At 44.9% G+C, this 16,755-nt stretch overlaps 1 protein-coding gene across 3 annotated transcripts in view; it reads right to left on the bottom strand.

Annotated features, from left to right (window-relative positions):
- The window catches only part of RAD51B (RAD51 paralog B), a 437,358-nt gene that overhangs the window by 388,895 nt on the left and 31,708 nt on the right, over positions 1-16,755 (bottom strand). Inside the window, exons 1-3 of one of the 3 annotated variants that reach the window (XM_030481941.2) lie at positions 2,327-2,472; positions 2,187-2,224; positions 647-740 (exon numbers count right to left, since the gene is read on the bottom strand). In XM_030481941.2, the coding sequence (XP_030337801.1) occupies positions 647-730 (84 nt within the window). In that variant the 5' untranslated portion in view covers positions 731-740; positions 2,187-2,224; positions 2,327-2,472. Of the gene's footprint in view, positions 1-646; positions 741-2,186; positions 2,225-2,326; positions 2,473-16,755 lie in introns of those variants that run through there. The other 2 variants (XM_030481942.1, XM_030481940.1) reach the window with 2 other exon arrangements.

Genomic DNA, 16,755 nt, shown 5'->3' with positions numbered 1-16,755 from the left:
TTGCCCACAGAAGTCTCTATCTACCTAAAAATAACATTCAAAATACAGCATGTCTTCTAGATTGCAGTCCTAGGCTTAGATCCTGTATTTGTGATGCATACTACTGAAACATATAGGGCCTCGTGGATCTCTTTAGGTGAGCATTCATAAGAACAACTTCAGAACGTACTCCTGAATCAACCCATAACTGATAGTGTAACTTAACAGCACGTTCACACACTAGGTTATATAGTATACATGTGTTTTGTAAAGTGTTCACAAATTAATGTCTTACTCCACACAAGTAGTAGCTGCACACCCCTGCTGAAATAAAGCAACTTTTGATTCTTTAGAAGTGAAGGTAGTACATATGTACAAGTTTAAATGTTTTAGTTGGGCATCTATCATTTTAAAGCTGTATTTTTACAAGACAGCAAGCCAGACGGAGTGTGCAATGCCCCTACTTTATAGAAAGTAAAGCTCCCTGTAAATTAAACCTCAAAAAAGTAAACAGAACATGCATTAAAACACACACACAGCCCAAAAAAAACCAAACAAAAAAAACCAAAACACATACACACACAAAAAAAAAAAAACCCAAACCTGAACAAACCAAAAACCTACCCCCCCAGAAAACATCCCCACAAGCATAAAATAACCCTTTCACCTGACAGGTAGTGATCTGATGGCGACTCAGCCTTTCACACAGCTCCTGAGACAACCTTGCTCTTCTGAGTTTCTTAGCAGCCATGATACCCAATCTACAAGGCAAACAAAACAAAACTTTGAAAGATGCTTAGAATATGATTATGTGGACGACTACACCCAATCCTGCTAAAGAACAGGAAAGTAGGCACACACGCGTGTGTGTGTGTATATATGTGTTCATATAATAACTAATGTGATACAGACTTTCCATATAAGTCTATGTTACATTATATTATCACTCTGAAACCAGTTATGTTAAATTTTATCTCCACATATTTGACCATGTATGAGATCCTGCCAGTAGAGTCAGCAATGTTTACAGGATAGGTGGTTTTGGGACATAAGAAAGCTGGAATTTATTCAGTGGTAAACTGAACAAGAACTCCTCATGCTATACTGCACGGGAAAGAAATACGGTTATCTTTGGATGCCTAAACACAAATAGCAATCACAGTAAGTACTTAGCCCTATAACATATACTGCTAGAACACAACACTCTGTTCTGGTGACCCAGAATTAGTGACAGATGTTAAAAGAACAGGGAGAACCTGGAAAGGAGACAGCAGAAAGACTGAAGGGCTGGAAACACACTTCAGCATGACTCAACATGGTCAAACTAGTCAAACACATATCATTCTAGGTAACAATTTATGAAACAAACACAGTTAACAAAGAGTTCTTTATTTTAGCCAACAGTGTAAAAGAAACCAGAGGCCAAAGCTAAGCATATAACAATGAGAACTACAACATAAATATTATTTCAAAATTGAACAAAAGTACCATTAGTCCAAGGCAGCATCAGCTGTGGAATATTCACTCACTTAAATTGTATTTATTGAGATTTCTGCTTAAAGAGTACCTGATTATTTCAGATAAGCCTTAAGACTATTTTATGTAGCAGATAAGATTGCACTGCCACTAGGAACCCTTTTCCTCTTAGCCCTCACCTATTTGCATTGATCCCTGTTTTCTTCTCCACCATTCCACACTACTGAACAAAACTCCACACGATGGTATTCAGCTCAGTACAGCCTAAAGCGCACGTTTTCCTAACTTAGTATTTAGGCAATATTCCTGATATTTATTTAGCCCTAAGTTTAGGGAAAATAAAAAGGCTTATAAATAATACCAAATTGCTACAACTTTTGCAGATGCACAGGCCTCCACATCTTCACAAGATGGAAACTTCACTGTGCCCTCTACAAAATCCTCTTTAGACAGGAGGAAAATCAAAGTTTGGAGAGTTCCGTGTCCTTCGAGTTGCCAGCTGCATTAATAACCACTTATCACACAACCTGCACACTCTGCCTCTCACACGCTGCTGATTCCTGGGTTTGCACACACACCGCATACCGCTGCGGCACAACCTCTGATAACTGACTGAGGGATCACAGCGCTCCCGCAGGAGCACTGCCCGGGCACCCGGCGGCCCCGGGACCGGTGGGTGGACAAGGACACCCGTGAGGGGGTAAAACACAGGTATATCGGCACGGACTTACACCAAGTGCTGCAGGAAGGCTTGGCATTAGCACTTCACCTGGAAGGAGAAAACAAACTTAGGGCCCCAACCCTTGACGGTGAGTACCGGCGGGCCCCCTCCCACCGCGCAGCCCAGGGGGCTCCGGGGCCCGGCGCTGACCTGCGCAGCAGGAGCCGCGGCCTGGCGCCGGCAGCGCGGCAGGCACCCGAACCGCGGCGGCCGCGAGGCCCCGCGCCCCTCAGACCTTTCAAAGCTTCCCGGCGGCGCGCGCGAGGGGGGCGGCCGCGGGCAAGGCCCTCGCTCGCGATTGGCTGCGCTTCCCGCCAATCCCGCCGCACCCACGAGCGCCGGTGGCGCGCAGGGCATGCCGGGAGCGGTGGCTCCCGCGGGGCGGGAGTGTGCGCCCCCCTGCGGGCTGTGGTGGCGGCGGCCGTCGCCTGCGCGCCTCACCCCTCAAAGTTCTGTTCGTAAAGCACGCAAAGCAGCTACAAAACTGGAAAGCCTTCGGCATGGAGAGTGCTAGGCACGCGTTCATTTTTAGTAAAGAGTATTGGAACGCTGATTCTTGTCTTCGAGAGGAGGGATCACAGACATCTGGTCTGCTGTCAGCTGTGGGAGAAACGTCTTCTGAGTGAAGCAGCAACCCCCCTGTGGTGTGAATGCGACAGAGAGCACCAGCCGGCATGACCGGCACGACTTCACCGGTGTCTGCGGGATGAGATTTTCAACTCACTCTACCTTACACTAGAAAGCACTGAGTACTGTATGTATGTTGTCTGCGTAATCCTTACAGTTCTGGATATTAACCTAACTGAAGGAAAAAATGGACCAATATTACCTGGGACGTTTATTGAAGGCCTGTGCGTTGGCAGCTACAGGGCTGCAGTTTAGTCTGTACTGAAAAAGAAATGCTACCGTGTAGCTGTGAAATACAGAACACTTCAGCCACTTCTCCAAACATAGCAAGGAGCTGACTATCACGAAATGCCCAACTACCATAGCATCAGAAAGGGTCAGTGGAATTAGTGTTTCCTTCATACCCTGAAGTGAGGGAGCTTACGTGCCCAAAGAAGTCCAGAGGGCTTAAGAAGCAGCCCCTGCGAAAGCAACTCAGAGCTTTACTGGATAGCTAGCTGCACAGGGAGAGAAGGGATGAAATGGAGGAAGAGCTCCTCCTAGTGTAGTTGGCCTTTAAAAGTTCACTTGAAAAATAGAAGTCACAATTGAGAAAAGCTGTCTAAGGGAAAGCAAAAGATGTCTGTTGCTGCGGGTTACTTTCAGTGGAAACAGGAGGGCATGACCATAGTACAACTGTCACAGCAGTATTTCCTGCTTGGTACAGGCGTAGCAGTAGCCCTACCTTACCACCAGAGGTGCAGGAAAAAGTAACATTGTTCTGTTGACTTTTGTCTGCCCCACAAGCGAGCAGTGCTTCCTTCCCATCTTCTACAGAAACAGAATACCTGTATTAAACCAGAGAACTGTTTTGGGATTTTGTTGAGCGAGGAAGCAAATCTTACCAACCATGTAGTACAGAAGATTTGAGAGCAAAACCGAAATTCCCTGGTGCCTCTCCTGCAAGATCTTTGCATTTTGTTTCTCAGTAGAGTCATGACTGTTCCACTTTCTTCTTCTCAGATACACAGGTATCCTTTTAAACCTATTGACAAATAATCATGCACAATCTACTCTGTGTACCTTGAGAAAATTACTGTTATATATCCAGAGGATAATCAGAGAAGTGTTCACATACGCAGTAACACAGCAGTAACACAGAAGGCAGCTCCACAGTTTCTGTATGTTTGCCGAGGACAGTAGTCACTAGAGAATCAGGGCTCTCTGCAAACAGCTCTGCTCTGTGACCTCGGTCAAGCCCCATAATGATAGGGTATCTGCTTTCCTTCTCAGTTTTGGTTTTACCTATTTAGACTGTAAACAGAGTAAGTAGTGCTGGTGCAATAGACTTATGTGTCGGGCATGATACAGCAGAGAGCTGCTCTAGTCTAAGCTTTTAGCTGCCCTTGGAACTTTAAATAAGAAGGGATTAATAAAGCTAAGAGATGATTATAAGAACTGAGCTTCACCATATTAATTTAAGAAAGTCCTTTAAACTGGCAGCACTGGAGCAAGACTTACAGAAAGGCGACGCATAACAGCAACAAAGTCTCACAGAAACAGAGTGCTCTCACATCAAACACACCAATTACAATAAAAAGGGGAATGGTGATTAGCTTGCTAAGGGGCAAGCCAAAAGGGACAGAGTCTGATTTGAAGGGCACAGGATGAAATACTTATCGGTTCTGTTCCAAATAAATATTCAGCCGTTAAGTAATTCTGCAAGCCTCCAGAACTGAAAAGATAATGGCAATTTTTTTCCTTTCTGGACCAGAATCCACAGAAAAGTTTCTTCCCCAAACCCAAGACAGCCTTCTGTGAGCATATTTAGATAACAGTTTTGCATTCTGGAACATTTCAGATCATTCACTTAATTACTAACACAGCATTAGCTCACTGATACTGACTACAATCCTCAGGTTTATTACTATTTACCAACTATTAATTCTTGCCTTAAAATTAGCAGTGTTACCCTACTCCTGTGAAAGGAAAGTGTATCTCCAAAAGAGCTTAACCTATGAGAACACAGCAACAACTCTGACTCACAAGGGTAATCCAGATATTCAGAGCAATTCCCCACCTTATGCTTGCTGACTAATGTCTAATTAGTCAAAGATATTCTTACTCCGTTGGGTTATCTATTGATGCCTACCACATTCTTAAAAAAAACCCAAAACAACCAAACACCCATGTGCTTCCAAAACTAGAAAGCAATTATAGACCAGCCTGTGCTTTCCTGGGATTAAGGTCCCAATGGTTCCTCGATAACAGCACACAAACAAACCTCCAATGAATTATTCTCTCCATTCCTGTCTCCCCAAAGGAGATGGAGATTTACTTCCAACCCTTTGAGGTTCCCCCAACTCAAAAAAAGGCAAATTAAAGGATCTCACAGGGAGGACTGCACCCTGGTTAAAAATGCTTTATTTTCCACACTGCTCACACCAGCACAGCTTTAGCAAAGCTACTACACTTGAGATTTTCTCAGCTGCATCTGCTCCAGGGCTGGGTAGAGGGAGGGGAAACCATTTTTCTGTTGTTTCTACAAGCTGCTCAGCACAACCTCACTGTTATCATTGGCTATAATAAACAGATCAAGAAAACTGGACCTGTGAAAAATTAGCTTATCTTCTCATTCTGACTGATTCTCCCCCTCCCTCAGTCCTCTGAACTGTCTGTGGATCAGATAAATGCTTCTCCTCAGGCAATTAACCTTTTTCCTCTAGCTCAGGAAGGATTAAACCAAATTATAATGAATCATCCTCAGGTATTAGTGAGGACCTGTGTAACCACACACATTTACAATAAGGAAAAAGCAGCTTTTTTCTCAGGACAGACAGAAGGCATTTCTCTGTTTTCTACCTCTTCACACATGCCGCTGTGGATTCAGAATTACCCGTCACCCACAAAACCACTTCAGAAGTGCCCAGCAGCAGTGTAGAGTTTTTGAAAGAGAGCACCTGGACTTCCTACCCTTTTTACAGAAAAGCAGACCAGCCACCTTTGCTGCTACTACAGGCAGAAGGACAGACCCACCTGCACATTACAGCTTTGGAAAATTCAGCTGCGTTTGCTTTCTGCCCAAACTACGCCAAACAAAATGAGAGACCTCAGGGATTATTCCGCTTTTAGCCTGCACTCATCTAAGCAGATTACCATCCAAGATCAGCTTCCTACTTCATTTAGCTTCTTCTGGTTAAAGGGACAGCAGGAGTCATTCAAGTCTTTGGCCTTGTCGTATTTCCCTGTTAAGTTTCTGTTAGATGAGAAGGCCATGAACTGGTAGAACTGCAGCATAATAATCAATGTGGAGTTGTTGGTACCAGAGCAGATCTTTACCCATACCTGCTAAACCAGATTTACCCTACATAAAAACTCCCTCACCTCCTCCTGCCTTTCGCCTGTGCCCTACCAGCACCCCTTTTTTACTGCCTTGTCATGGGTTTCTGTTTACTGAGGTGCTGGGGTTGCCCCAGTAGTGATGTCTGCAATCGCCAGATCTTGCCACTCCTGCTACAAATTTTCCTGCAACTTTCTCTGGGATGCTGAGGTAAACCAAGAAATGACAAATATCAGAGCAGTAGCATTGCACAAAGCAGATAATATCTGACTGAGGTGATCCTTAGGTGCCCACTGCAGCTTTTTGTTGCTAAAGCATGGAAAAACTGCTACATACCCTGTTACTCAGAAACTTGAGCTATATTTAGACTTCTGTCCTATGAAGCATATCTGTTTCACTGTGACCAGTGAATCAAACTCAGTAGTTCAGTGGTTCCCCTTTGATCAGCCTGGTTCTCTGGGGACATGTGCATCCAGCATGCCACCCTGTGATCCTTTCACAGCAGCCAGCCTCTATTGAGAAGCCACAATTAGACTAGAAAAATCCAAGCACCTCACAGCAACCAGCAGAGAAAGTGCACTGTGTACCCCTTTCATCACACACCATGAAATTAGTACTGATGGTGCCGGGATTTAGCAGTCACGGTAGGACATCTGTTGCTCTCAGGTACAGTCCTTGCTCCATCTGCAGAGTTCTTCAGTGGAGAAAAGAGACAATGGGAGCCATTTTTACTGGGAGGTGAGCTTTTCTGCTTGGACAACACTGGCAGAGAAGGGTAGGTCCCAGACCCACTGTACAGTTGCAAGAAATGGGGGTGCCCCTGAAAAAAAGACAGACTCATTCATGCACAATGTCAAAAAAAACCCAACAAACGCTGATGTGAATATTTTTTGTTCATCTCCCCAGCTGAGGAGGCATGTTCCAAATCAGTAAAAGTGCCTTGGTTTTTTGAAAAGAAGTCTTCACTTGATTATGTTACAGATTCATCACTCTGATAACCCAGCAACTGAACCGAGCCCAATAGCTCTTATTTCAAACAACAAACACACAAACCAGCAAACAAACAAAGCCTGGAACATTTCATTCCATGAATTGTTTCAGTCTGGAGCCTTTGGCTCTTGCATGCTTTTCATTCTACTTCTTTTTAAAGCTGTGAATGAGATCCCTATGGTTGGGACTACAAAGGAAGCTGCCTCAGATGTCCTTGCCATCCTCCCCAGAAGATGTTGCTGAACTGTTTCCAAAGGTGGCTGATTGGCATGGAAGGGAGAAAAAAACACCAAACCTGGGCAGAGAAAGCAGAGGATGGTCTCCACTCACACAGTGCCTTGCAGTTTTCTGCCTGGCCGTGAAAGAATGAGACATCTTCGTGCCCTGCAACTGAATGTTACTCACTCTCACACACCAAGGAACTTCACAGTCTCAAACAAAATCAAACCAGAGACCCAGGGTCCCATGTGTTAGCAGTGTTGGCAAACAGATGCAAAAGATCTTACTGGATAATTATAGAAGAATCTACCCACAGAGAAAAGAAGACATCAGATTAATTCCGTGGTGATTATTTTTCACCTTGAAGCATAGTGCTTCTTACCCATTTTACTGGGATGAGCACACAGCAATAGTATATTCAAATATTGCCCCAGAACTTCTCTACCACAAACTCAATTACTATAGAGAGTATTCAGGCAAGCATGTTTGCCATTCACTGTTTGGGCATGATGCCATAGCTATGATCACATTATCCTCATATTAACTACCCATGTCAAATTGATTTTACAGAGTCATAGCTATCTTTTAAATCACCACAGCAAATTATAATAAATGAACTAAGCAGCAAATTAAGCCTATGCTTAATTGAAGTAAAAAAGGACATTTGTACAGTGAGAAGCTGAATGCATGATTAGCTGTTTAGCTGAACCAGGGTCCTATTGATTGTCTGATAACTGAACTTTTGTTTCAGTGGTCTGTAGCATATAGGTTTGTAAATCTGCAGTAAGCATCACAGTCCAATCCAATTCAATCCACTCATTGAAGGCATATTTTCCCAAACCTCAGGAGTTTTCACACTCAAGAGTCACGAAACGAGCCACTCCCAGCCTTGCAAAATAAAGTGCACCATAAAGAAAGGTGCCTCTGAGCTCACAGAAGATAAAACCATTCTGCATTTATCACTGACTTTCATCACAGGTATGCTGTCATGGCATCAGAGGGGAAAGGTGTTTCCTGGGCTGTGTGACTCCACTGCCCTACTGTAACAAAGGTTTAATTCATCTGGCTCACATTCAGCTTCCAGTGGGAGCTGCGTGTATCCATCACCTCTCAGCAGAGACTCACCAACTCATATACGAAGGCCAAATGGTTTTTAAAATCCTCTGATTTGAGCTGGCTTGGTTTTAAGGCTTCCAGCTTGAAACACTTTTAGCCCCAGGGGGTGCACAGCTGCCATACTTTTAACAGGAGCCATCTGAAGAAAATCAGGATAGAGATGACCCAGACTGGTAAAACTTGAGTCACTCTAAATCTGTGGTCACTTTCAAATATCTGGGCTTGAATGATAAGATGAGGAATTTAGACAAGTCATCAGGGCTGGGAAGTGGGCAGATGAGCATGAGACTTGTTTGTCTTAACTGTCAATGTTGTCTTTAAAACAAATACTCTTTAAATACATCACCCGAATTCCTTCTTACATTGATAAGGATCCAGAATGAGGTCAGTGAAATTAATAAAGTTGCACAAAGCAAGACTAAGACAAGAATTAGGTTTTTGGGTATTAAAAATACGGATCATAAACACACAGGTTTGGCTCTTTCTTTTTCTCTACCTTTAATGTGGCAGAGAAAAAAAAGAAGCTGGATGTATGAATGAATGTCAGATGTGAAGAAAATCTTCAAGCTTTCAATTTCCTATTATAAACCAGAATAGTAAAAAAGCAGCAGAGGTCAGGAATGAGATACAGTGGGGAAAAAACAAAAAAAGCAGCGTGCAGACTCTTTATTCCGGGGATAATGGTCTCAATCTGCTGTGTTTGAAAAGAGGCGCTGGGAGAGAAAAGCCAGAAATAGCAGAAGGTTTTACAGGGCAAGGGAGGGACACTGTTATTTGTACTAGATCTACATACAGTTCAGTCTGAGGTTTTGTAGATGTAATTCAGAGAGCTTGGGCATCTGCACCTCATGCCGCAGTCTCTTACCTAGACCATAGAGCGAGTGCACATGCCCTGCTCTGTCATCTGGGAGGAGTCAGAAGATGAAGAACAATCCTGGAGCCACCCCAGAAACCAAGATCTCTGTCTCCATCCCAGAGAGCCCGAGAAGGGCAGATGTTTGGTTTGTGTTGGATTAAGCTTTTGGCTGGAGGTTAAGCTTTGTTGTGAGTTAGCTGCTGATCTTAGCTGGATAGCTTTCCTTTACATCTGCCAAAATGCCTAGAGTAACACATGGGCTCTTTTCATGCAGTCTGTCAACAACTAAAGTCAACACATAACATCAAAACTACATATTTTAAAAGAAATGGAAAAAATAGCTTGGGATGGGCATGAATTCCCTCAGTCTCTCCTTCCCACTGCTAACTATCCTTGCTTACCAGTGCCTCAGTTCCTCCTTCTGCCTGTTCAACACAGGGAGGAAAAAGGATATTGCTGCCACCACTGCAGCCACAAAATCGTGGCTATTGAAGGAAGCCAAGAAGAGCAAGACATTGTTCATAGACACCAAGGGAGGAGGACTGATGAGTAAAATGAAATTTATTATCGCATTGCTTCTGCATAACTGTGCTCCAGGTATACCCCTCAGAAACTAATTTACTCCCAAACCAGAAAAAAGTTAGATATAGATCCAAACATCATGGCCCAGCATGGTGTTTCTGTCTGATTTGCTGACTGGGAGAGCTCAGAGAATTACCACAGACCCTCTGTTCCTCTAGGAGGTATCACGGGATGTCCTCACCCCCAGTCTCCAAAGGCTGACTACTGCAGTGCTGCTGATCCTTAGCAAGAGAGTTGGCTAGGTGCCGGTAAAGCACATTCTGACAGGCATTCTGAACCATCCTGTGTTCACTGCTAAGTCTACTACATCCCCTACAAGGGGACTATAGCACATGGCAGCTGTTTGCAGGGTAAAGAGAGAAATCAGGGCTATTTATGACATCCATTTAAGGGCTCTTTAATACATATGCAGCCTCTCTTGCACTCACTGCTTTATCCAACCATAGTTTCAACATTCCACCACACAAATGCTTCCTGACGTTTACCATTTCTGGCACAATTAAACTCCATGCATGACGGTGGGGGAACATGGCGGGTCAGTTCATGTTTGAAGGCCAGCCGCACTACAAAGACAAACCGATGCCTCATGTGGCTCTACAGGCTTCGGGGGGCACCCGCCCTTTCTCCACAAGAGAAAGGAGCATCAGCTCCTTTCCCTTATGCAGATTGCAGCACTTGAGGTAAATCCTTTTTTTCTTGGTGAAATTTTGCTCCTCCCTTAGGAAAACATTAATAGAAATTCGAAGCAGCTTTGTCTGGTGTAGGATTTAGTAATAAGTGAATTGCGTGTTCCCCTTGCTTCTCATCCAGTGCTGTTACTTATTTCAGCATCCAGTGTATCACTGTGGCTGTGAGCTGGCACCCCAGAGGGCCTGTGTCTGTACTTGAATTTTACTGATAGCTACTGATATTCTCAGGGTTGGGTTTGAGAGGGGCTGGTGTCAAGGCTTGGATTCCTAAGTCCTGTGGAATTGGAAATTCCCGTTCTAGGTGTGCTTGCTTAGCCTTAATCCTTCAATATGCAAAGCAGATAAATTAATGGTCATGCATGATCAGGAGTAGGAGGACACAGCTTCTTTGTAAAACCTCATTAAAACTTAGATCATATCTGCCTTGTCAGTGTGTACAGCGGGGACTCTGTGAGAGCTTTTGTTGCATCTTTGGACATAATTGTCTCCCTTGCAAGGTCTTCTGTGCTGGCCAGTCGATGATTGCCTTGGCCAAGCTATTTGCGTTTCAAAACCACCATACTGTTACGAAGTGCTCATTTCTGCCTGCCTTTACAGACACAGACAGTGTTCCCCCACATGAATAACCTTTTCACAGCCCAATGAGTAAGCGCTACTCCTCTGCTCAGGCTCAGCACCGATATTCAGGCTACAAGGTGTTGCAGCACTGGGGGCTATTTGATCAACTGCTATTATTATAATAAAAGCTATCCCTGACAGAGCTGTAGGTAAAATCTCTCTCGGGAGCAGCATTTCCTGCTGACTCCATATAGAAGGCTTGGCAGAACGCCCTGTGCTTTACAGTTATATTTTGCTGGAAACAGAAGAATCCTCCTGCAAAACCACAGAGCCAGCCCCCTACAGCCCTTGACCCTGAATGTGCAATCTCCCAGGACACCCGATGTACACGAAGAAATATAATCTTCTTGAAGCATCTGCTGTCTGCGTTGTATTAAAATATGACTGGGATGCAACTGTCAGATCTCCAGCTCACTCGTTGCAGAATCCTTTATAAGGCAATAAAAAACCCCAGCCCAATCTGAAAGGAGCTTTTGCACACAAAAGGACCTCTCTATTACTTTAAGGAGGGTTATTTTGCCACGGCTACAGCCAGAGAGGGTTTTGTGGCATCCAACAGACATTTCACCTGCTTTTGTGTTCTGAGAAAGTAATAGAACAGAGCCGATGGGAAACGGAGCCAGGTTTCAGGAGGTCACTGTAACGGCATCACATGCAAATCCTTTGCCTGCTGAGACCTGCGTGGCACGTGAGCTGTGCTGGGGAAGCCGGAAAGAGCTTCCCTGCTCTGATGGAGCATTCGTGAAGAGGCCTGGGAGGGCTGCCCTCGCACATAGATTATCCTGACAGATCAGCTTTCCCACTGGGGTGGAGGGGAAGGAGAGGTGTCTGTTATCACAAAGCACTGAGAAGAGGGGGGGTATGCTGGTTTTTTAACTTCTTTACGCTTTTTTTTCAGCCAGCTGAAGGACTTGGTATCTGCTCTGAAGACGTAGGTGCTGGGAGCAGGAAAATGTGAGGCCTTAAATGCAGAACTATCAAAGAGCGAGCACTGATGTGGCTTGTCAGCGACACTCTGATCTGCTGTTGTTTCAGTTGTCTGCATTTTTTTCCAACACTGTAAAATCACCTCCTTGACATCTGCCCTGCCCTTGCTCTCGGTCCCCCTTCCTCCACTTCTCCTTTTAAAGCTGGTGTCCTCATTTCCCCTTCTGTACATATGACCCTTTCACTATGCAGGGATTAGTACCCCACTCATAAATATGTGAAACAGATACGCAGATGATTTAATTTGCTGGGTTTTTTAGGGCCGGTGAGAGAGACTGGCATGGGGAGAAGGGTATGTTCTAGCAGGCCAGCTGAAGAAAACATCTTGTGTACAGGATGAGTGATGGGAAACAGGCATATGGAACACCAGTACCAAACTGGCAGGGAGACCTGAGGGCGTGGGGACAAAGTGGTAAGACACAAAGGCCAGCCAAATAAGGAAGCGCAGCAGAGAAGGTCAGAGATGTTCCTGCCTCCCTCATTATGTGTCTCCGAGGGAGAACAGATGAGTGGGGAATATGGGAAGAAAAAGGGGAGCAGAAATATGCTCTGGCTAGGGGCGTTTTGAGTTGCTGGTAACTCATTTGGGAAGAGGTGCCAGAGGAGACAAGAAAAATGCAGGTGTAGGGATACGGTGGCAAGCTAGGAGGGAGGCAGAGGTTCTGAGATGTGAATTGGAGATAGCAGTAAAAGCTGTGTAACTGGATGGGGACACCCAGACAGGGGACACGTTGAGCTGAACAGGGATTCCTGTGGAAGAGAAGAGACAACAGAAAGGCCATGAGAAGGTGACAATGAAGAGCTGGAAATGACAGTGCTGTGGAGTCCCAAACCAAGGAAAAGTTGTTAAATGGCAAGGATTAAGTCACCAGATCCAAACCAGGAAGTTGAGATGAACATCAAAGTCCTAACACGCAGTAAGACCTTGCCAGGAGGTAGTTGGTGAGACGGAGAGGAAGGACAGGACTGGGGCAATGAAAGATAAAGCAGAGAAATAGTATTTAATGGACCATACATGGCAGTAATGAAGGACAGGCTTCTGCTGGCTTTACAGGCAGCCATAAGGTCACGGGCAGCCTTGCTGGGACACAGTGTAGTGGCAACAGCGCTTTCACCATCAGTGTCATGCCAGGTGCATGCCTGGCTCTTGCCCAGACACCAGTGGCCAGGATAACCGTAGCCTATGCTGGTGTTTGGGGATACTTATGCTGCTTTCAGCACTCATGCAGCACAAAGCCCTGCCATAAGCACACTGTGGGGGCCGTGCTGCCCTCACTGGAAGATCAAAGGGCAACTGTGTTTTGTCATCACGGTTATCAACCAAAATACAATTGCCATGCTAACTCCAACCAGCCCCTGCTGAGGAGGCAAATGACTGTCCAATACTGTTAAAAATCTATTTTGCTAGAACATCCCAGCACCTGTGGACACCGGTGTCATCTGCAAGAAGAGTCCCACGGAAGAGGCTTCTCATGTGCCACCAGCCGAGCCCCCCTCCACTGGCACCACTAGCAAGTTCAGGTCATCAGCAGGGATTTGCCTTCCAGTGTGACACTGGGGGACAAGGTTGGATGGAAAGGGGCAACAGAGGTACCTCGTGGACATTTTGGCCAAGCTGTTTTACTAGTGGAATAGGGGTGGGATGTTTTATCCCTAAAGACTTCAAGAGACTTTTATTTAATGCTTACTACAAGATCATAGCACTTTCAGACCCTGTGGGGGAAAGGCTCACATCAATGCTACAACAAAAAGACAAGTCCTGGCCTGGAGAATTTGCAACATGACTGAGATTAGAGATGGCAGATAGGCACCAATGGCCAGCAGATGGAACAGGAGCAGAACAGAAGGACACCCGGGATCAGCACAGCAGCCTGGGTGGGAGGGAGTAGTTTTGGTTGATGCTTTAGCTGAGGAAGAGGAGTGGATGGGTCTGGCCCAGGCTGGGCACATACTGCTCTCATTAGCAATAAGAGAGTGCACACAGAGGGGAAGACAAACCCTAGCAAAGACATCAGAAGGTCCCCAGGGTTAAAACTCACCCTTTTTATTGAAGATGCAGCAGAATAGTATGGCCTTAGACATTAATCTGATATTAAAACCTTATGTAAAACATGTTTGAAAACGATGGACCTAACCCCGCCCTATGAGCTGAGCGCTCATAAGTAAGAGGCTTTTAACCCCCTCCCAGATCAAACAGGCCTTCCTGTGTACCAAAGCAAGCACACACACAGCTTGCAAGGTCAAAAGCAGTCAGTTCAGATCTTAACCTGCTTCATGTGTATGCAGAGCTTTGTTTTGGACCTTCTTCGGATCTCATATGCTCAGCAAAGTGGCAGTGAGTGGGCCCAGACTGCTGTTGGCAGCTCAGTTGGTGGTGGCTCTTCTTTGCCAGTAGAAGTCACGATGCAGTCAGTGGTGCAGCATGGAGGCCATCAGCTATGATTATGGATCTAAACACACACGCTCACTATGTGTATATGCACTTATATGAAGGATTGGTTGAAATTATGTATTATTCCACGTATACTGAAACTCAAAGATTGACCAGAGAAGCTTTTTGCTGAATTTAGCCCTGAAAGCCTACTATGTACCATTGTGGGGGTGTTACAGCAGAGGCACTGAACAATAATTGTGAACTTGCTGCTATACTTGTGCCTGAAGGCAAGCATGTCAAATATTTTCTGCCTTCCAAAGCACTGACAACTGCAGCTGTTGTGGGCTTTAATGGAAACTACAGCCCGTCAGCAATCAGCACATTTGTGTTCAATTGCTAAAGGTGGGGTCCAGACAGGAGACTTTTAGCATTGCAGTGATTGCAGCATGGACTTGCAGTGGAGGTAAGGCACAGAAAGGGACAGGTTACCAAAGGAGCTGATGGAGAAATGGGAGCAATAGGAAGAGCTGTGGTACCAGATGAGTGGTCTGACAACAGAAACAGCAACATAGATAAGCTCTGCAGTAACTGCAACAACACGACCTGATAGAGCAGATGGTCACCTCAGTTTAGCCTCTACCATGGCTTGTTGCCCCTAGCAATATTTACCCAAAAGTACTCTACTGATGGAGATGGGATTATGTAGCAAATAGAGGGATATCAGTCTTCTTCTGTACAAGATAGAACTGTGCTGCCCATCAGCTCTGACAGTCCCTTCATGTGCTGGCTTTGACTTGGGCAGACGGAGTGATGTGATGATATACAAAACCATTTCTGGGGTAGATTCAGATGGTGGAAACCAGGTAGCACTTTCCCAGGTCCCCAACTTTCTTGGAACTTTAGTAACTCACTCCTCAAATCTGGAAACTTGGTGAATGGGTAAAATGTTAAACTCCCTTTCCCAGGTCTGAAAAGCTGCCAGCACATTTTCATTAGTTCCTCATCGATGCTATTTGGGGCTAATCCTGACCTACTTCAAGGCCTGAAGTGAAAATTATTTCACGAATTTGTGAAAAGCACTGAGAGATCCTTCAGTGAAAACTGAAAAGGAAAGACATACTGTTATTCTCATCCCTAAAATACTAGGTATAGAACCATACTGAAGTACCAATACAGATAGATTGCAAAGCAGATTAACCACAAAGGAGAGAGAAATTTCTGCACTGGCAAGTGTCCCATATTTGAAAGGCCAGAGATCTATAGCACTATGCGTATCTCAGCTCACATATTTAATAAATATTGTCTCAACTGCATATGTTTACTTATTTTTATTAAAGAGCAAATTGCTTACGTTTCCTTCTTCTTCTTCTTCATTATAGCATCAAAGCAGGACAGCATGCCACACAACAGCATAAAAAAACAGTATGAAAAAGATCACCAGATACTTAGGGGTCTTTAGCTCCTAAATCGACTAAAGCATAAATACAAACTGACGTCAAGCATTTGGGATTACCATTTAAAAATCGCTATTTTCTGAGATGCTGATGGAGGCCATTCACATCAGAAAATCCAGTGGCTACAAAAGGAGAAGGGAGCAGCCCAGACTCCAGAGTAAGGAGTCCAAGAAATGGTCTGCTTTCCATAGAATAGAAAACCTGCCAGTTTGTTTAGACCTACGAGAAGTGCCAAATACAGAGAACATGGAAAAGCTGCTTCCAACCTGTCCAACTCTTGAAGATTTGGGAATGTAGATGTCACCACTTGTCCTCTCTCTGCCACTGTTACCAACAGGACTCGTGTCATCCTCTGTACTCACCACAGCCCTTGTATGGTGGAAGCTCATCCTGGCTGCACACTGGAGCTGCACAGACTCCACGTGCAGGGCAGTCTGCAGTTGTGCGATGGCAGGGACCTGCTCCAAGGCTGTGACAAGTCACCTTCCACATTTGGTCTCTAGGGTCTCAGTAAAGTAGCTGAAACTTTAAACAAGATGTTCTCAAGTAAAACTATAACCAGTGATGAAGCTTATATGGGATCTCAGTCTTCTCCCTCTTAATCATGACAAACATTTTCCACTGGAACCCATGGAATTAGGAGTACGTTTTATAAGGCAAAACGCGTTCCTGAGTAGGCGTTTGTACTATTCAGGTCCTGAAGCAGTATAGCATGTTCTGTGGGACAGAACATGGCAGCATGTTCTGT

The sequence above is a fragment of the Strigops habroptila genome, chromosome 4 (genome assembly GCF_004027225.2).
Source record: "Strigops habroptila isolate Jane chromosome 4, bStrHab1.2.pri, whole genome shotgun sequence".
Classification (NCBI taxonomy): Eukaryota; Metazoa; Chordata; class Aves; order Psittaciformes; family Psittacidae; genus Strigops; species Strigops habroptila.
The sequence above is the reverse complement of the archived record's forward strand: the minus strand, read 5'-3'. Positions and strand labels throughout refer to the sequence as shown.